General features: G+C 60.4%; 1 protein-coding gene across 2 annotated transcripts in view; it reads right to left on the bottom strand.

Annotated features, from left to right (window-relative positions):
* Positions 1 to 19,914, bottom strand: part of ADCY4 (adenylate cyclase 4) — a 29,245-nt gene extending 9,331 nt beyond the window's left edge. Inside the window, exons 1-18 of one of the 2 annotated variants that reach the window (XM_065565393.1) lie at positions 19,682 to 19,914; positions 17,659 to 17,856; positions 17,036 to 17,197; positions 16,473 to 16,622; positions 14,977 to 15,119; positions 14,662 to 14,773; positions 12,912 to 13,039; positions 12,617 to 12,775; positions 11,908 to 12,040; positions 11,492 to 11,671; positions 11,012 to 11,055; positions 4,457 to 4,543; positions 3,988 to 4,057; positions 3,705 to 3,802; positions 2,407 to 2,491; positions 2,084 to 2,218; positions 849 to 953; positions 517 to 701 (exon numbers count right to left, since the gene is read on the bottom strand). In XM_065565393.1, the coding sequence (XP_065421465.1) occupies positions 517 to 701; positions 849 to 953; positions 2,084 to 2,218; positions 2,407 to 2,491; positions 3,705 to 3,802; positions 3,988 to 4,057; positions 4,457 to 4,543; positions 11,012 to 11,055; positions 11,492 to 11,671; positions 11,908 to 12,040; positions 12,617 to 12,775; positions 12,912 to 13,039; positions 14,662 to 14,773; positions 14,977 to 15,119; positions 16,473 to 16,622; positions 17,036 to 17,197; positions 17,659 to 17,856; positions 19,682 to 19,837 (2,330 nt within the window). In that variant the 5' untranslated portion in view covers positions 19,838 to 19,914. Of the gene's footprint in view, positions 1 to 516; positions 702 to 848; positions 954 to 2,083; positions 2,222 to 2,406; positions 2,492 to 3,704; positions 3,803 to 3,987; positions 4,058 to 4,456; positions 4,544 to 11,011; positions 11,056 to 11,491; positions 11,672 to 11,907; positions 12,041 to 12,616; positions 12,776 to 12,911; positions 13,040 to 14,661; positions 14,774 to 14,976; positions 15,120 to 16,472; positions 16,623 to 17,035; positions 17,198 to 17,658; positions 17,857 to 19,681 lie in introns of both variants that reach the window. The other variant, XM_065565392.1, reaches the window with a different exon arrangement.
* Positions 19,915 to 20,791: the final 877 nt, after the last annotated feature.

Below are 20,791 nucleotides of genomic sequence, written 5' to 3' on the forward strand. Positions count from 1 at the left end.
CTGCTCCCTGCTCGCTCCCCTCTCCCCTCCACTTCCTCCTAGCTGGATCATCTCCACTGCCTCCCCTCCCTGGGCTCCCTCTGCTCCGGAGCTGCAGTCTGACGCGGAGCCTGCCTGCCTGCCTGCTCACAAGACATAGGAGGTGGCCCTGGCTGAGCAGGGGCTGGCACGGATTGATGACCTGGCACCTCCTCTCCCGGCCGCCCGCCAGGGCTAACCGGACTTGTAGTGTCCAGTCAGTACATCTTTCCGGTAGAAAACTGGGCATCTGGTAACCCTAAGCGGAGAGCAGACCTGGGCCTAGCTCGGACCTGCTAAGCAGGACTGCGTTGTGTTTGAGTCGGAGACTTCTGGGTTCTGCTGGGGCAGGGGCTAAGCAGGGGGCGCTCTACCCTGGCAGTCAGTGCTGGCCCCAGTGCGACACTAGGGGGCGCTGTGCTGCAAGGACCCAGGCGGGGGCTCAGCAGTCAGTGCTGTCCCTAGGGGGCGCTGCAGGGGCACCTCCCCAGCGGTTACCTGAGCACGGTCTGGTTGGGGTAGAGGCGCCCGACGTAGCAGTCGGAGAGCCAGGCGTGGCTGCGGAGGAAGAGGACATTGTAGATCACCAGGCAAAGCGTCAGCATCAGGAATTTGAGTTCAAAATTCATGTGGAGGAAGAGTGAGCAGGAGAGGAGTCCCAGGATGCAACAGTAAACGTAGTACTGGGGAGGCAAGGGGGAGGGGCATGTGGGGAAGGGGCGGGGCATAGGGGAAGGGGGCAGGGCAAGGGAGAAAGGGGGCAGTGAGTTAAAGACCTTCCCAAGTCCACCTTCAACACCAACACCATCCTACTGGTGCGTAAAGCTTACCGGAATGCTGAATAAGGAATCGGTCGAGGGAGATTCTCGTGTGGCATTCACTGGCACCGTGGGATTATGGGATGGTGGAGGACACCAGGGCGTGGGTATGAAGAACTGCTCAAAGAGGAGGATGGTAATCGTAAGCAGCAAGAAGGATACAGCTGGGGATAGAATCCAGGAGTCCTGGTTCCTAGTCCCCTCTGCTCCAACCACTAGACCCCACTCCCCTCCTAGAGCTGGGGATAGAACCCAGGAGTCCTGGCTCCCAGCCTCCCCAGTCTAACCACTAGACCAGAGGTGGGAAAACTATGGCCCACGGGCCACATCCAGCCCGTGGGACCCTCCTGCCCGGCCCCTGAGCTCCTGCCCCAGGAGGCTACCCCCAGCCCCTCCCCTGCTGTTCCCCCTCCCCCACAATGCTCTGGGCGGCGGGGCTGTGAGCTCCTGGGGCCGCACAGCTGCAGAGCCCAGCCTGACCCGGTGCTCTGTGCTGCACGGTGCGTGGCTGGCTCCAGCCGGGCGGCGCGGCTGCCTGTCCTGGTGCTGTGGGCAGCGCGGTGGCATGGCTGGAGCCACTGGTGCTCCAGGCAGTGCGGTAAGGGGGCAGGGAGCAAGGGGGGTTGGATAGAGGGCAGGGGAGTTCGGGGTGGTGGACAGGAGGCGGGGGTGTGGATAAGAGTCGGGGCAGTCAGAGGGCGGGGAACAGGGGCAGAGGTCCCAGGGGGGCAGTCAGGAAGGAGGGGGGGGTGGATGGGGCGGCGGGGGGCAGTCAGGGGCAGGGGTTCTGGGGGTGGTCAGGGAGAAGGGGTGGTTGGATGGGACAGGGGTCCCAGGAGGGCAGTCAAGAAGGAGAGGGGGGGGTTGGATGGGGCAGGAGTCCCGGGGGGGGCTGTCAGGGGGCAAGAAGCAGGGGGGAATAGGATAGGGGGTGGGGGCTGGGCCACGCCTGGCTGTTTGGGGAGGCACAGCCTCCCCTAACCGGCCCTCCAGACAATTTTGGAAACCCGATGTAGCCTTCAGGCCAAGAAGTTTGCCCGCCCCTGCACTAGACCCTACTCCCCTCCCAGAGCCAGGGATAGAACCCAGGAGCCCTGGAGCCCAGCCCCTCTGCTCTACGAGACCCCCCTCCTCTCCCTGGGCTGGGGAGAGAACCCAGGAGCCCTGGAGCCCAGCCCCTCTGCTCTACTAGACCCCCCTCCCCTCCCAGGGCTGGGAAGAGAACGCCCCCTCCTTTGATTACTCACGAAGTTGAACATCGCCATGGTGAGGACAACCAGGATGGTGGTGACGCCCAGGGTGACCCGGAGCCAGGGCTGGGTGCAGACGGCCGTGGAGAGGGAGGGCACCCAGTACAGCATCTTGGGGCCTTTCTGGAAGCACTTCTGGGAGAGCAGGCAGATGGCAGAGTGCGGGTGGGGGGAGGGGAGGGTTAGATTGCCCCCAGCCAGGGGTTGCAGGGACAAGAGCTTCCCCTAGCTGGGGCATATTCGGGGGGTGGGGGGGAAATACAAGAGCAACTCTGGAGCTGTGAGCTTCCCCACAGCAGTGACCTGCCCATCTCACTTACCGCCAGGTTCCCAGCGAAGCAGATGAAGAGGAGGAGGATGAAGAGGAAGAAGGAGATGCCGTAGGAGATTCCTAGAGCTGGGGTCCTGGAGGAGAACAGAAGGCAAATTAGAAATAATAGGGACCCCCGGGCTGGGATAGCAGTGGACTGTGGGTTGGGACTGAGGGGCACCGGCAGAGCTGGGGGTAGGGGGAGCCCAGGGCTGGGCTATGAGGGGCTGCGGGTTGGGAGTGAGGGGCACTGGCAGAGATGTGGAGTGGGGAGCCCAGGGCTGGGCTATCAGGGGGTCTGGGTTGGGACTGAGGGGCACCAGCAGAGCAGTAGAGCAGGGCTGCCCAGAGGGGGAGGCAAGTGGGGCAATTTGCCCCAGGCCCCACAGGGCCCCCCACAAGAATATAGTGTTCTATAGTATTGCAACTTTTTTTATGGAAGGGGCCCCCGAAATTGCTTTGCCCCAGGCCCCCTGAATCCTCTGGGCGGCACTGCTGCGGAGGGGGGAGCCCAGGGGTTGGCTATCAGGGGACTCTGGGTTGGCACTGAGGGGCACCAGCAGAGCTGTGGAGAGGGGAGCCCAGGGCTGGCCTATCAGGGGGTTCTGGGTTGGGACTGAGGGGCACCGGCAGAGCTGTGGAGGGGGGAGCCCAGGGCTGGCCTATCAGGGGGCTGTGGGTGAGGAGTGAGGGGCACCAGCAGAGCTGTGGAGGGGGGAGCCCAGGGCTGTCCTATCAGGGGGCTGTGGGTGAGGAGTGAGGGGCACCAGCAGAGCTGTGGAGGGGGGAGCCCAGGGCTGGACTATCAGGGGGCTGTGGGTGAGGAGTGAGGGGCACCAGCAGAGCTGCGGAGGGGGGAGCCCAGGGGTTGGCTATCAGGGGACTCTGGGTTGGCACTGAGGGGCACCAGCAGAGCTGTGGAGAGGGGAGCCCGGGGCTGGACTGGCAGGGGGTCTGGGTTAGGACTGAGGGGCACCGGCAGACCTGTGGAGGGGGGAGCCCAGGGCTGGGCTGGCAGGGAGTCTGGGTTGGGACTGAGTGGCACTGGCAGAGCTGTGGAGGGGGGAGCGGGGAGCGAAGCCCAGGGGATGACGAGTTCAGGAGACGTTTCTGCCCCATCAGCACCAGTTGCATGATTTATGACTCTGCTGAGCCTTGGCTCAGGGCTGGGACATGACTCAGGTTGTCTCATAAAATCCATGTGCCGTGGTGGGGTGGTGGGAGCCCAGGCTGCGGGTCAGGACTGAGAGGTACCAGCAGAGCTGGGGTCGGGGAGGGAGGGGATCCCAACCCCTCTCTCATCCTCACTTGTGGGCCACCAGCATCTGGATGAGGAAGTTGGAGAGGAAGACCAGGAAGGTGCAGGCCGTGTAGTACTTGAAGGCAGGCAGAGCGGAGAGTCGATACTACATGGTGAGACAGAGAGAGCTGCAATGAGGGACCGTGTCCACCAGGGGGCCCCATGCAGCAGAACGTCCCGAGTCAGCCGTCAGACCCATGAACTGATTCCAGGGGGTCGGTGCCTGCTCGCCCTGGGGCTGCGAGCTTCCCCCCAGCAGTGCCCCCTCGCCCACCGGGGAGCCCAGCTCACCTCCTTCTCCATGAGTTTCTCCTTGAAGTACAGGGTGATGCGGTTAAAATCCTCCGACTTCTTCCACTGTCTGAAACAGGGGGGAGAGAGGGAGTGGACGGGATCTGGGACCCCCCCCCCATACACACGTACCCCGGCCCCACTGCCCAACCCCAGCTCTGCCTCCCTCCTCTTCCTCGCTGCTCCTCTCTTGCCTCCCCCCCCTGCACCCTTCCCCTCTGCCTTGCCCCTGCCCTGATTCCTCACCCTGTGTCCTGCCCCCCATGGCACCTTCACTTACATCCCACCCGCTTCCTGGGACCCCTCTCTCTTTCTTCCCCCATGCTCTTCCCCAATACCCCAGACCCCCATTCCCCAGCCCCTCTTCTGCATTTACTCCCAGACCCTGCTCCCTCTCCCCTCCGCACCCTTTTCTCCCCATCTATCTCCAGCCCCCCATGCCCCCCTCCCCCCACACCCAGGACCCTACTTCTGGGAGTTGAGCTGTTCCAACACCTGGAAGAATTTCTCATCCACCCCATCAAGCTCCTCATCCGGCCCCTTGGGGGAACGAACCCTGAAAATGGAACGGGGGGGGGGGGTGAGATGTGGGGGATGGGAGAGAGCACCCTATAAGGCAGCAGTTCTCAACAGGGGTCCGCGGGGCCCTGCAGCTAAACCCCAGAGCCCAAGCCCCCCAGGGCTGGAGCCAGGAGCCGTGGGGATGGAGGTGGGAGCAGCTGAGCTGAATTCCGGAGCCCTGAGCCCCACAGAAGCCCTGAGCCCATGGGCAGAGTTGGGGAGACACAGGGGTGTTGCCCCCCCCCGCCAGGCAGTCCCAGAGCAGCTCCACACCCCTGGTCCACCTCCTTCTCTTCCCGCTCCCTGGCCGGTGGGAGGCGGGAAGCCAGAGCTGGGCAGTGCGGGGCAGCTGGTGCCATGGGGCAGGCGGCCGCGTTCCCTCAGCTCCCGTTGCCGCTGGGCTCTGAAGCTGCTCCTCAGCTCCCAGCCCCCTTTGCTCCTACAGCCCGTAAGAGCCACCTGGGTGGGGGACCCGGCTCCCTGGCTGGCAGAGCCCTCGGGGAACAGGGACCGCAGGGGAGCCCTCCCGGCACACAGCCCCGAGCTACCGCCTCTCTGCACCCTGAGCTACCCCCTGCCCACACAGAGCCCCGAGATACCCCCTCCCTGCACCCTGAGCTACCCCCCTCTCTTCACCCTGAGCTACCCCCCTGCCCACACACAGCCCCTAGATACCCCCTCTCTTCACCCTGAGCTACCCCCCTGCCCACACACAGCCCCGAGATACCCCCTCCCTGCACCCTGAGCTACCCCCTGCCCACACACAGCCCCTAGATACCCCTCTCTTCACCCTGAGCTACCCCTTGCCCACACACAGCCCCAAGCTACCGCCTCCCTGCACCCTGAGTTACCCCCCTCTCTTCACCCTGAGCTACCCCCTGCTCACTCACAGCCCCTAGCTACTCCCTGCCTGCACCCTGAGCTACCCGTGTGACGTTATCAGATTAGAATATGACCATATAAATCATTGTTGCAACCGCTGTTCTATAGTTGCAGCAAATCTTGTACAACGGTTGTTGCGTGAGGTGTCTATGAAAAGGTTATGATTTGCTGGTTACGATTATGCAATCTGTATGTGTGTGTCATTTTGGTATGTGAAGTTATAAGTATTGGACTATCCCCCAGTTTTATGGGGATTATCTGCCCCATACTTTGCAGTTCACCCTAATTGAGTGACCATAGCTAGCGCCCACTGGAACACCAGTCACAGCTGGATATGCCATGTAAGATATCTGCAAAAATGTTATGATTTCCCAGATATGATCATCTTGTTTATATGTTTGTATCACCTTTGTACGATAAGTTATAGATCTGTATGTCTGTCTGTATTTCAAACTTGTGCTATGCTTCTGGGTGACACCCCAGACAGTTTGGCATCAGCTCTGCCTAGCCTGCTTGATGGCCCATTAAGGACCATGAGCTGTACAATTGAGCCATTGAGAGAAGGCAGATACACCTTGTGACTCAGCAAGGCCTGCAGGGGACATGTCCATGGAGAGAACCCTAAGGGCTTCTAAGCTTAAGGGAGCACTGGCTAGGGTTTACCATACGTCCGGATTTTTCCCGGACATGTCCGGCTTTTTTGTGGCTCAAATCCCCGTCCGGGGGGAAATCCCCAAAAGCCGGACATGTCCGGGAAAATCGGGAGGGCTCGGCAGTGCTCGGACGGGGCCTCTGGGGCTGGGGTCGGCGGTGTGGGGCCGGGCCGGGGCCGGCGGTGCTCGGCAGGAGCTGGGGATGCGGGGCCGGGGGCACGGGGCCGGGCCGGGAGCCGGGCCGGGAGCCAGGGGCGCGGTGCCGGGCCGGGGTCCAGGAGCCGGGCGCGCAGTGCCGGGCCAGGAACCGGGGGCGCGGTGCCGGGCCGGGGGCCAGGAGCCGGGGGCGCGGTGCCGGGCCGGGGTCCAGGAGCCGGGCGCGCAGTGCCGGGCCAGGAGCTGGGGTCGCAGTGCCGGGCTGGGGTCCGGGGTCCGGGGTCGCGGGGCCGGGCCAGGAGCCGGGGTCGCGGGGCCGGGAGCCAGGGTCGCGGGGCCGGGCCGGGAGCCGGGGTCGCGGGTCGGGCCAGGAGCCAGTGCCCCAGGGCCCGAGCCAAGCTGAGCGGGAGACGCCGGGGCCAGAGCCTCTTGGCCTGGGCCGGCCAGCCGGCCGCCGAAGGGAGCCGCTCCGCCAAGAGGGCCAGACGGAGCCGCGCCGCGCACCGCACCCCGCCCCAGCCTACCTGCTGCCTCCCTGTTTCAGGCTTCCCGCGAACATTTGATTCGCGGGAAGCAGGGGAGGGGGAGGAGCAGGGGGCGGAGCGTTCAGGGGAGGGGGCAGAGTTGGGGCGGGGCTGAGGGCAGGGAAGGGGCGGGGTTGGGGCGGGGCCGGGTCCCCATGGAGTGTCCTCCTTTTTAAAAACTAAAAGATGGTAACCCTAGCACTGGCCCCAGGGTAAAAGACTATAAAAGTAGATGCATCTTCTCCATTTTGTCTTCAATCCTGCTTCTTACCTCTGGAGGAACCTTGCTACAAACTATCTTACAACAGAAAACTTCAAAAACAGACTCCAAGGAGAGACTGCTGAGCTGGAATTGATATGCAAACTAGATACAATCAACTCCGGATTGAATAAGGACTGGGAATGGCTGAGCCATTACAAACATTGAATCTATCTCCCCTTGTAAGTATTCTCACACTTCTTATCAAACTGTCTGTACTGGGCTAGCTTGATTATCACTTCAAATGTTTTTTTTTCCACTTACTTAATTGGCCTCTCACAGGTGGTAAGACAACTCCCACTTGTTCATGTTCTCTGTAGGTGTATATACATCTCCTCACTATATGTTCCATTCTATGTATCCGATGAAGTGGGCTGTAGCCCACGAAAGCTTATGCTCTAATAAATTTGTTAGTCTCTGAGGCTACATCTACACTACAGGGGGGGGTCGATTTAAGATACGCAAATTCAGCTACGCAAATAGCGTTGCTGAATTCGACGTATCGCAGCCGACTTACCCGCTGTAGGGACGGCGGCAAAATCGACCTCTGCGACTTTCTGTCGACGGCGCTTACTCCCACCTCCGCTGGTGGAGTAAGAGCGTCGATTCGGGGATCAATTGTCGCGTCCCAATGGGACGTGATAAATCGATCCCCGAGAGGTCGATTTCTACCCGCCGATTCAGGGGTAGTGTAGACCCAGCCTAAGGTGCCACAAGTACTCCTGTTCTTTTTGCGGATTCAGACTAACACGGCTGCTACTCTGAAACTTGCTACAAACTGAAGCTCTGAACAAAGAACTGAATGACCCATCCAAGCTGGGGACCTACTCCAGAGACTTGACTCAAGCCAGCAGTTTATTCCATCACGGCTACAAGCCTGAACCAAGAATTTTGCCATTACTGGATGTAATTGATTCCTTTAACCTTCCTTCCTTCCTTTTTTTGAATAAACCTTTAGGTACTAAAGGATTGGCACCAGCGTGATTTTTGTGTAAGATCTAAGTTATATATTGACCTGGGTGTGTGGCTGGTCGTTTGGGATCAGAAGAAGCTATTATTTGATGAGACTGGTTGTAAAGAACCACTCATCTCTGAATCTAGTGGTTGTGGTGGTGATATAAGAACTGGGATGCCTGAGGAAACTGTCTTTATGTTTGTTTTCTTGTTAGCCAGTGTGGTGAACCAGGAGTTTACTTCTGTGGCTGGTTTGGTAAATCTTATAAACGAATAACCACCAGTTTTGGGTTCTGTTTGCCCTATTTCTCAGCAGTTCGTCCTGAATTTGGCATCCTCAGTTGTGACCCACTAAGGCCCGGTTACACCCTAGCTCGCCGCTCCCTACACCCTGAGCTACCCCGCCACCCACACAGCCCCTAACTACCCCCTCCCTGCACCCTGAGCTACCCCCGACCCACACAGCCCCTAACTACCCCCTCCCTGCACCCTGAGCTACCCCCCCCACCCACACAGCCCCTAACTACCCCCTCCCTGCACCCTGAGCTACCCCCCACCCACACAGCCCCTAACTACCCCCTCCCTACACCCTGAGCTACCCCCCCCACCCACACAGCCCCTAACTACCCCCTCCCTGCACCCTGAGCTACCCCCCCCACCCACACAGCCCCTAACTACCCCCTCCCTGCACCCTGAGCTACCCTCCCCCACCCACACAGCCCCTAACTACCCCCTCCCTGCACCCTGAGCTACCCTCCCCCACCCACACAGCCCCTAACTACCCCCTCCCTACACCCTGAGCTACCCTCCCCCACCCACACAGCCCCTAACTACCCCCTCCCTGCACCCTGAGCTACCCCCCCACCCACACAGCACCTAACTACCCCCTCCCTACACCCTGAGCTACCCCCCCCACCCACACAGCCCCTAACTACCCCTTCTCTGCACCCTGAGCTACCCTGCCCCACCCACACAGCCCCTAACTACCCCCTCCCTACATCCTGAGCTACCCCCCACCCACCCACACAGCCCCTAACTACCCCTTCCCTGCACCCTGAGCTACCCCTCCCCCACCCACACAGCCCCTAACTACCCCCTCCCTACACCCTGAGCAACCCTCCCCCACCCACACAGCCCCCACCCACACAGCTCCTAACTACCCCTTCCCTGCACCCTGAGCTACCCCTCCCCCACCCACACAGCCCCCACCCACACAGCTCCTAACTACCCCTTCCCTGCACCCTGAGCTACCCCCCCCACCCACACAGCCCCTAACTACCCCTTCCCTGCACCCTGAGCTACCCCTCCCCCACCCACACAGCCCCTAACTACCCCCTCCCTACACCCTGAGCAACCCTCCCCCACCCACACAGCCCCCACCCACACAGCTCCTAACTACCCCTTCCCTGCACCCTGAGCTACCCCCCACCCACACAGCTCCTAACTACCCCCTCCCTACACCCTGAGCTACCCCCCCACCCACACAGCCCCTAACTACCCCCTCCCTACACCCTGAGCTACCCTCCCACCCACACAGCTCCTAACTACCCCCTCCCTACACCCTGAGCTACCCCCCCACCCACACAGCTCCTAACTACCCCCTCCCTACACCCTGAGCTACCCCCCCACCCACACAGCTCCTAACTACCCCCTCCCTACACCCTGAGCTACCCCCCCACCCACACAGCTCCTAACTACCCCCTCCCTACATCCTGAGCTACCCCCACCCACCCACACAGCTCCTAACTACCCCTTCCCTGCACCCTGAGCTACCCCCCCACCCACACAGCCCCTAACTACCCCTTCCCTGCACCCTGAGCTACCCCTCCCCCACCCACACAGCCCCTAACTACCCCCTCCCTACACCCTGAGCAACCCTCCCCCACCCACACAGCCCCCACCCACACAGCTCCTAACTACCCCCTCCCTACACCCTGAGCTACCCCCCACCCACACAGCTCCTAACTACCCCCTCCCTACACCCTGAGCTACCCCCCCACCCACACAGCTCCTAACTACCCCCTCCCTACACCCTGAGCTACCCCCCCACCCACACAGCCCCTAACTACCCCCTCCCTACACCCTGAGCTACCCCCCCCACCCACACAGCCCCTAACTACCCCCTCCCTACACCCTGAGCTACCCCCCCCACCCACACAGCCCCTAACTACCCCCTCCCTACACCCTGAGCTATTTTCAAACTTTTTGAGCTGAGCCCCCCACCTTTCAGTTATAATTTTTGGTTGCATCCCCACCCCACCCCACCCCAGACAGGCTGGGTGGCCTGCTGAGGTGAGTCGGGGGGGTGGAGGTGGCGCTCCCTTCCCAGACCCCGCCAGGTGGAGCTGGCTTGAGCCCCGCTGGTCCCTACCCCCCCCCCCCGCCCAAACAGAAGTCAAACTACACCTATGCCCGAGCCGCCCCACCCCAGAGTCCCCCCTCCCCCACTGGGCCCTGGAGTTTTTATAACATGTGGGGGGCTCAGAACATTGAGAACCGCTGTTATAGGGTCAGTGACCCCAGGAGGCAGTAGTGGGGGGCGCCCCAATACGACCATAGGGGACCAGTGCCAGGGAACCCCCAAATGCAGCCCACTACTCCAAAATCACCTCCCACACTGACCCCCTAAAAATCCCCACTGTGCCCCCAGCCTCAACCCCTTAATATCTCCCCCACATTGCTGCAATTCGCCAGCTTCCCCCAGCCTGACCCCCCAAAAATCACCCCACACTGACCCCCAATTCATCATTTCCCCACAGCCTGACCCCCAAAGTGACCCCCCAACTGACCCTCCAAACCCCACTGAACCCGACACCCTCAAGCCCCCCACAGCCACCCCCATTTCTACCCCTTGGAACAAAGACCCCCAAATCCACCAAGGCGAGGAAAGAAGAATGAGCATCACAATTTGGGATTCGCTGATTCATAGGGGGAGGGGTCTACGGGCCAAGCAAGGATCCCATCCCTCATTGCCTCCCCCAAAGATATTCATGCCCCCCTGACATTGTAAGGGACAGGGAGGGGATACACCTCACCGCTCCATGGTCTTTGCCTGGTTCAGGGACCCCAGAGAGCTATCCTGTGGAGAGAAAAGGGAAGGGGGGGTCTGATTTATGGGGTGTTGTGCTGCCCCGATTGGGGGACTCAGGGAAAGACAGCTCCCACTTGTGGGTGGCTGTGCTACCCCTTTAAAGCACGGCATGTGTCAGTCTGTGCTGCTGCCCCCTAGTGATGTGTGAAGGAACTGAGAACTGGGGCTCGGTTGATTAAATAGTGTGGGGGAAGGGCTCGGCAGGGGGCGCCGTGCTGCGGGGAGTGTGGGGGGAGGCTCAGCAGGGGGCGCCGTGCTGCAGGGAGTGGCACCAAGGGGCTTGCTGGGGGGTGCCGTGCCGCAGAGAGTAGGGCTGGGGTTTGGGGGGGGCTCGGCACGGGGGCGCCGTGCTGCGGGGAGTAGGGCTGGGGTCTGGAAGGGGCTCGGCAGGGCCATGTCAAACGTCTCCCCCTGCTGGACACACCGAATGGTTGTTCCTGGTGAATCCTGGCTGATCAGCTGGGATGGTATCGAGGTGCTTGAGGTTGGCAAAGGGCTTGGCGGCCCCCCAGGACTCCAGGTAGCGGGTCATACGGACCGACGCCCTCATCTTCGGGCCCTCCCCAGGCACCGGGGACAGGGTATTGCAGCTTTCCGCTCTCGCCTGGTGCCATGGAGAACAGCAGAACAGCCAGAGAGAGAGAGACACTCACCCCCTATCCCATTCCCTGCCCCCCTGAGCCAGTCTGTCCCCATCCTAGGGGCTGGATGGGAACCAGTGCCCCCTAGAGGAGAAAGGCCCCATCCCATTTCCCACCCCCCACCCCCACCATTAACCCTTTGTGCGCTGAATCTTTGCATCAGCACCAGTTAAGTGTCCTGTTGGCACCATAAACTCACCCAGGGGTCAATGACCAGGAACGTCTTTACTTTGTTCTCCTTCAGGAAGGGGTCACGCTGCCAGCGACAGGTTTCCTCCACAGCATAGACCCCTCCCAAGTGAGACAGGGTGGCCTCTGTTATATGCACCCTCCTGTGGAAAAGAGGGCATGCAATTCCTCTGTGCACCAGTAGAGGGCAGTCCGCCACATAAATGTTCAATTCCTCTATGCACCAGTAGGGGGCAGCCCTCCACACACACATATGCAGGCTGTGATGTTCCAAGCTGATGCCCCGTTTCTCCTGGAGAGGCTTTGAAAATTCCAGGCATAATTCCTTCTTTTCCCTGCAGGGGGCAGCACCCCCCTCAGAGACACCGGATAGTCCTTCCATCATCAGAGAGGGCAGCAGCACAAAGGCATATAATTCCTCCACATGCCACTTGGGGGCAGTGCCACATGGATATGCAGTTCCTCCATGAACCATTAGGTGTCAGCACAACATAACACAACACACTACATGGATTTTCTCCATTCCTCATAAGGAGGCAGCACAACACAACATACACAGATATGCAGTTCCTCCATTCACCATCGGGGGATTAAACACACACACAAATACTCGCACATACTATATGGAGTACCTCCATGCACCATCCGGTGGTGGCCCAACACACACAAACACCCATGAATCATGCACCATTGGGGGCACCCCCACGCCCTTCTCTCACCCTGGCACTCCTCCAGCCTCCATGTGGTTAGCCAGCGTCACATCATGGGACCAGACATCGTACTGCCACTTCTGGAGCCCTATGACCCCGCACAGCACGTTCCCCGAGTGCACCCCGACCCGCATGTTGATGTCCACACCGGTGGCATCCCGTAGCTTCCTGGGGGAGGATAAGAGGTGGGGGACACAGCCCATTAGAGCAGGCTCTGAAGCCCGTCATGGCAACCCAAGGCTGGGCCACCTGCGTCAAGTACTCCCAGAGGTGTGGGTCTCTCTTGGCAGCCATCCGCACTCACTTGATAGCCCGGCACATGTCCAGACCCATCTTGACACAGTTGCGTGCGTGGTTGGGGAGTGAGACTGGCAGGCCCGAGACACAGTAGTAGCAGTCACCCAAGATCTTGATGCGCATGCACTCATTGTCCTAGAGAGAGAGAGGGAAGAGAGGGTCCATCCTTCGTGACAAGGCCATTCTGGTCCTCTCCTCCCATATTCAGAGTTCAAAGCGAGAAGCGACCATAGGATAACCCAGTCTGACCTCCTGTATACCCAGGGATCTTCACTCAGTTCCCCCTGTAGTGACCCAGTCACTTGGGTTTGGCCAAAACAGAGTGACGTCCAGCCTGGATCTGAAGCCTTTAAGAGATGGGGAAGCCCCTCACCACCTCCCTTGGGCGTTTGTTCCATTGGTTAATCACCTCCACTCTTAGAAATTCAGACCTTATTTCTCCATCTTTAACTTCCAGCCATGGGTTCTTGTTCCTTCTCTGGTAGATGAAACAGGGTTTTAGTGCCCAGCATTTTCTCCCCAGGGAGGTCCTTGCACATCTCTCAGTCTTCTTGTTGACAAGCTCAACAGAACGAGCTCTTTAAGTCTCAGGCATTTTCTCCAGCCCCCAAATTATTTTTGTGGCTCTTTTCTACCCGTGCTCCAAGCTCCCAATGTTCTTTGTAAGAGGTGGCACCAGAACTGGATGCGGTGTCCCAGTGGCACTCTCCCCAGTGAGGTAAAAATCACCTCCATTCCCCCGCTCACCGCTCTGCTGATCTATGTCCAAGGATCGTGTTCGCCTGTTTTGCCCCAACATTGCACTGGGAGCTTGTGTTGAGTTGCTGGTCTGCTCGGTCAGCGCTCATGAGAGAGAGAGATAAACACCAGGTGAGGGAGAGGTGTTATTGACATTCAGGACCAAAGCTGGCATGAATGGATCTAAACTGTCCATCAACAAGGTTAGGCTTGAAATTAGATGAAGGTTTCTCACCATCAGAGGAGTGAAATTCTGGAACAGCCTCCCAAGGGGAGAAGTGGGGGCGAAAAAAACCTAACTGGCTTCAAGATTGAGCTGGATACGTTTCTGGAGGGGATGGTGTCACGGACTCACAGATGGTCTGATGAGGTTGCGTCCGATGGCATACGGCCTCATCCATGTCAGCTACTGGCAATATCTCCAATGTCTGGAGATGGGGAGGGCTCTGAGCCACTACAGAGATGTGCAGGAGGTCAGACTAGATGATCACAATGGTCTCGTTAGGTCTATGACAGAGATATGAAATCCCTCCCTCCTGCGACCTCTGGCCGATCCTTGGAGATCTGGGCTTCGGGCAGGGGAGAGGGGGTTCCCTGGAAGCCCCCAGGAGAAAGTAGGAGGTCTTTGGGCTAGAGGGGGCATGGGATCCCTAAGGGGTCTCAGTCTGAGACAGTGGGTCTCTGGAAGGCAGGGGTCCTCATCTCCCCCTGGGGGGAGGGAGCGGAGGGGTTCCCATGGGGGTACAAGGGCACCCTGTGGAATGAAAGGGGGTAGGGATGGCACAGAAGGGGGCTGACCTCTGGGACGGTATAGAGGTGGATCCCTGTGGAGTTTGGGGGGTGTCTCTGGAGGTACTGGGGGTGGGGGTCCCACAGGATGCAGGAGGGGGTCCCCAGTGGGATGGAGATGTCCCAGGGAGGTGCTGGGGGCAGGGGCCTCCTGATGAGGGGTGCAGAGATGTAAGGAGCTTCTGGGAGGCTGGAGGGGTTTTTTTTGGGGGGGGAGATCCGGCTCGTACCTTGGCAATCTGGTCAAACTTGCCAAAAAGCTCGTTGAGCATCAGGACCAGCTCTTTCGGGGAGCACTCGCTGGCCAGCCTTGTGAACCCCACGATGTCGGCGTACAGGATGCTGTGGGGGGGTTAGGAAGGGGGGGAGACAGCATCAGGGGTGAGAGTCGGGGAGACACCCCCTAACCCTGCTCCACCGCCCTGGCAGCCCTCAGCAAATAGGATGCTTATAAAAGGGGATCATGGGTTCACAACACTCACCCCCCTACCCCCCCATGCCCTGCTGCCCCCTCACGGCGTGGGGTGGAGATGGGGGTTCGGTACCTGACGTTCTTGTGGTGCTTGACGTAGAGGTTGTGGAAATTGTTTGGACTTTCCTGATGACCCCCATCCCGCAGCCGCTCGATGATCTCGGCCTTCATCTCCATGGCGATGTACGCGGGCAGGATGGAGAGAAGGAGGTGCTCCTGGGGGGGAGGGAGGGTGTAGAGAGTGAGTGAGAGGCATCAGGGGTGGGTGGGGATGGACGGATGGATGGATGGATGGATGGATGGATGGATGGATGGATGGACGGATGGGTGTTTAGGGGATGGATGGATGGATGTTTATGGGGATGGATGGACAGATGGGTGTTTATGGGGATGGGGTTGGATGGACAGATAGGTGTGTATATGGATGGATGGATGGATGGATGGATGGATGGATGGATGGATGGATGAAAGAGAAAGAAAGGTATGGGTGGGTGGATGAATGGGCATGGGAATGGGAAGGGATGGATGGGAGCGTGGGTGAGTGGATATGGGGAGGAACGGCAGGAGGGATGTGTATGGGCTGGACAAGGGAGGGAGGGGTATGTATGGAGATTAGATAGACAGATGTGTATGGGTATGGATGGACAGAAGGAAAGCTATGGGTGGGTGGGTCCATGGATGGGGGTGGGGAGGAAGGGCAGTATATGGAAGCTGGAAGTATGGATGCACAGATATGACTCTGAGAAGGATTTAGGGGTTGTGGTGGATAGTCAAAAGAGCTAATGCGATCCTGGAATGCATAAACAGGGGAATCTCGAGTAGGAGTAGAGAGGTTATTTTACCTCGGGATTTGGCCCTGGTGCAACCGTTACTAGGATCCTGTGTCAGGTTCTGATGCCCACCATTCAAGAAGGACAGTGGTAAGTCAGAGAGGCCTCAGAGAAGAGCCACAAGAATGATTCAAAGGTTGGAAAACCTGCCATTGAGTGATAGACTCAAGGAGCTCAATCTATTGAGTTTAACAAAGAGAAGGTTTAGGGGTGACACGGTTACAGTCTATCAGTACCTACATGGGGAACAAACACTTAATAACGGGCTCTTCAGACTAGCAGACAAAGGTCTAACATGATCCAATGTCTGGATGTTGAAGCTAGATAAATTCAGACTGGAAATAAGGCATAGATTTTAAAAGGTAAGAGTAATTAACCACTGGAACAACTGACCAAGGGGCAAGGGGGACTTCCATCAGTGACTATTTTTAGATCGAGATGGGATGTTTTTTCTATATGATCTGCTCTAGGAATTATTTTGGGGCAGGTCTCTGGCCTGTGTTGAACAGAAGTTCAAACAAGATGGTCACAATGGTCCCTTCTGGCCTTGCAAGGTATGAATCTACGAATCTGGAGATGGGATGGATGAAGAAGGGGAGAGATGGAAGGGCTGTGTCTGGCATATTGGTGGATGGATGGATGGAGGGAGGGATTATGTGGAAATCAGATAGATGGAAGGACAGAGTGGGTATGCGAAGGTGAGACAAAGGGACAAATATCCAGGTGTCCCCCTCCTCACCTGGTGCCGTTTCTCAGACTCCAGCTTGACTCGGGACTGGATGAGTTTGAAGGTCTCCTGGAAGGTCTCCTGCAAAGCCACCTCCATCAGGTGCTTGTGATAGGCTCCCACCAGGTTGCCACAGATGAAGATCACCGTGTTGGCCAGCAGCTGTGGGGGGCGGGAGGTAGAGAGGACGATGAGATGGGGCTCTGAGGGGGGCATGAAAAGGGAGATGGCATTGGGGAATCTATGGGGCAACTGGGGGTGGATGAATGGGAGAGGCAATGGATGAGGGGATGAGGGTGGGGGGGCAGCCTCTACAGGACAATTGGGGGGGATAGGGGATTGGACGCAGCTAGGGAAAGGGGTCATTATGGGGAGCTAGAAGGAGGGGGTCGGGAGACAAGGGGGTTTCTGGGAAATGCAGGACATCAATAGGACACGGGCTGGGTAGGAACAGGGCTAAGGGTCAGCAGGGGGCAGTGAAGAATCAAGGCAAGGGGGCAGCAGGGCAGAGAGGGAAGGTGTTGCTGTGGGGGAACAAAGGACCCCAGGGGGGCAGCAGGGAGGGAGGGTCTCACCTGCACAGCCAGCTCAGCCCGTGACCCCCTCCCGGCTGACAGGTAGACGCCCAAAACAATGATGTGGGAGAGGGAGGAGGCAAGGCCAGCGACCACGGCATCCCGCATGCACACGGGCAGCATGGTGTACACGGTAAAGATGATGAAGAGGAAGAATGAGACCTAGAAGGGGAGTCAGGCCAGGCAGGTCTCAGCACGGAGCATTATTTCCATATAACAGCCCCTTCCCCACCCTCTGCTGACCCCAGTGCCCATTATACAGTATAGCCGCCCCTTCCACGCCCCTCACCCTCTGCTGCCCCCTAGTGCCCATCATACAGTACAGCCGCCCCTTCCCCGCCCCCACCCTCTGCTGCCCCCTAGTGCCCATTATACAGTACAGCCGCCCCTTCCCTACCCCCACCCTCTGCTGCCCCTAGTGCCCATTATACAGTATAGCCGCCCCTTCCCCGCCCCCACCCTCTGCTGCCCCTAGTGCCCATTATACAGTATAGCTGCCCCTTCCCCACCCCCACCCTCTGCTGCCCCTAGTGCCCATCATACAGTATAGCCGCCCCTTCCCCGCCCCCATCCTCTGCTGCCCCTAGTGCCCATCATACAGTATAGCCGCCCCTAGGTCTCACCTGGTCCCAGGCACTGACCACTCCACTGGTGAATACAAAGATGTAGCCCATGGCTAGGAGACAAGCCCAGATGATGACCGAGAAGACCCTTGTGCATTCCTGGAAGATGCTCTCGATGCAGACCAGGATGAGGATGAGGGAGAAAACAGCCAGGGCCACAAATAAGGTGATGAGGAAGCTGAGGTTGGAGGAGAATTCCTGGTGATCAAAAACATGGCGGAGTGAAAGTCCAATCACCGCAACGCCCCTTTGAGGCACCGAGCCGCAGGGTGTGTAGCTGCAGTCTTTGGCCACTGGGTGGCGGTGTTGATCTCTTAACTCTTTGGGGAGCAGCTAAAGATCTCTGGGGGCTGGCCAGGTTTAACCAGCCTGACCAGGTCATCTGGCTCCCTCTCCCCGAGTCCCCCTCATCCTCTGCCTCCCCCGGCCTCCACAAGCTCAGAGGATGGACTGGGGTGGGAGGTGTGGTTGGGGGTCAGAGGATGGGGGAGTGGGGCGGGAGGTGTGGTTGGGGATCAGGGGATGGGGAGAAGAGGTGTGGAAGGGATGGGGATTGTGGAGGATGTCTCAGAGGTCTGGGGACAGCAGGGGGACGGGTCATGGGCTGGGACAGTGTTGGGATGGGTTGGGAGTTAGGGACAGCAGGGGGATGGGGAGGAGGAGTCTGGGGCCAAGGGACCACCAGGGCTTAGATTGGAGAAAGGGTTGGTGGGAGGGGGCTGAGTGGGGGAGCGGGGAGAACATGGTGGGGCAGTGGGGAAAGAGGGTAGAGGGGAGGGAGTTGTGGGGAGGGGGCAGTGGGAATGAAAGCGGAGGGGGCAGGAGCAACATATCCCAGAGGGGCAGCAAAAGGGAGGGGGTCATGAATGGGGCCTGGTAGCTGTCATAAGACCCCTGGCAGTAGATTCCACTATGGGTCACTAGGGGGCAGTGACCCGTCCTTTCCCAGTGCCCCTCTTCCTGCTCCCTCCCCCACGTGCCAGCCCCCCAGCACCTCCTGGGCCCCTCCTCTCCCAGTGCCCTCCACACACACCAGCCCCCCAGCTCTCCAGGCCCGTCCCCACATGCCAGCCCCCCAGCACCTCCCCGGGCCGCTCCTCTCCCAGTTCCCTCCACACACACCAGCCCCCCAGCACCTCGCCGGGCCGCTCCTCTCCCAGTGCCCTCCACACACACCAGCCCCCAAGCTCTCCAGCCCCTCCCCACATGCCAGCCCCCCAGCACCTCCCCAGGCCGCTCCTGTCCCAGTGCCCTCCACACACACCAGCCCCCCCCAGCTCTCCAGCCCCTCCCCACATGCCAGCCCCCCAGCACCTCCCCGGGCCACTCCTCTCCCAGTGCCCTCCACACACACCAGCCCCCCAGCTCTCCAGCCCCTCCCCACATGCCAGCCCCCCAGCACCTCCCCGGGCCACTCCTCTCCCAGTGCCCTCCACACACACCAGCCCCCCCCAGCTCTCCAGCCCCTCCACACACACCAGCCCCCCAGCACCTCCCCGGGCCGCTCCTCTCCCAGTGCCCTCCACACACACCAGCCCCCCAGCTCTCCAGGCCCCTCCCCACATGCCAGCCCCCCAGCACCTCCCCGGGCTGCTCCTCTCCCAGTGCCCTCCCCACACACCAGCCCCCCAGCACCTCCCCGGGCCCCTCCTCTCCCAGTGCCCTCCACACACACCAGCCCCCCAGCTCTCCAGCCCCTCCCCACACACCAGCCCCCCAGCACCTCGCCGGGCCGCTCCTCTCCCAGTGCCCTCCCCACACACCAGCCCCCCAGCTCTCCAGCCCCTCCCCACACACCAGCCCCCCAGCACCTCCCCGGGCCGCTCCTCTCCCAGTGCCCTCCCCACACACCAGCCCCCCAGCTCTCCAGCCCCTCCCCACACACCAGCCCCCCAGCACCTCCCCAGGCCGCTCCTCTCCCAGTGCCCTCCCCACACACCAGCCCCCCAGCACCTCGCCGGGCCCCTCCTCTCCCAGTGCTCTCCCCACACACCAGCCCCCCAGCACCTCCCCGGGCGCTCACCCTCCCGCCGGCCAGGTGGATGGTGAGCAGGGCCAGGCAGGTGCCCAGCACGATGAGCAGCAGCAGCAGCAGCAGCGGGTACAGCTGGCTCAGGCTGTAGTAGGTCTCGTAGAACAAATCTTCCCGCTGGGCCGGGGGGCGCCGGCGACAGCCCATCCTGTCCCGGGGAGACCCCCCTTCCCCAGCCCACGGGCTCCCCCCGACCCCCCTCTGGGATACCCCACCCTCACCCCCCTTCACATCCGCCTAGGGATCACCCCTTAACTGGCCCTTCCCTCCCTGTTGGGTTCCCCGACCCTCTTTCCCTCCCTCGGGGATCCCCTTTGGGGTCCCCCCTCTTCACCCCTTCCCTGGCTCCCCTGCCCGTGTGTGAAAGGGTTAACTGGCTCCCCTCCCTCTATCCAGGGGGCCAATGTCACCCTTTAGGGACTACGCTCAGAAAGTCCTGAAGGCAAAGGGGGAAGGGCCCCTCCTAGAGAATTTTGGGGGTGCTGAAGGGGGGGATCTTCAGGAAATTAGGTGAGGGGGAGGGGTTCTTCGCCAGTCTGGGGAAGGAAAGGAAAAAGTTAATGTCAAGCCTGACCCGCAGCCTAAACCCCACACATGCCAGCCTAGCCCTGGGCTCCCTCCCCCCCAGCTCTGCCAGTGCCCCTCACTCCTGACCCGCAGCCCCCTGCTAGCCCAGCCCTGCCAGTGCCCCTCACTCCTGACCCGCAGCCCCCTGCTAGCCCAGCCCTGCCAGTGCCCCTCACGCCCAACCCACAGCCCCCTGCTAGCCCAGCCCTGCCAGTCCCCCTCACTCCCAACCCACAGCCCCCTGCTAGCCCAGCCCTGCCAGTGCCCCTCACGCCCAACCCACAGCCCCCTGCTAGCCCAGCCCTGCCAGTGCCCCTCAATCCCGACCCGCAGGCCCCTGCTAGCCCAGCCCTGCCAGTGCCCCTCAATCCCGACCCACAGCCCCCTGCCAGCCCAGCCCTGCCAGTGCCCCTCACTCCCAACCCGCAGCCCCCTGCTAGCCCAGCCCTGCCAGTGCCCCTCAATCCCGACCCGCAGGCCCCTGCTAGCCCATCCCTGCCCCCCCCAGCCCTGCCGATGCCCCTCACTCCCGAC

The sequence above is a fragment of the Chrysemys picta genome, chromosome 13 (genome assembly GCF_011386835.1).
Source record: "Chrysemys picta bellii isolate R12L10 chromosome 13, ASM1138683v2, whole genome shotgun sequence".
Lineage (NCBI taxonomy): Eukaryota > Metazoa > Chordata > Testudines > Emydidae > Chrysemys > Chrysemys picta.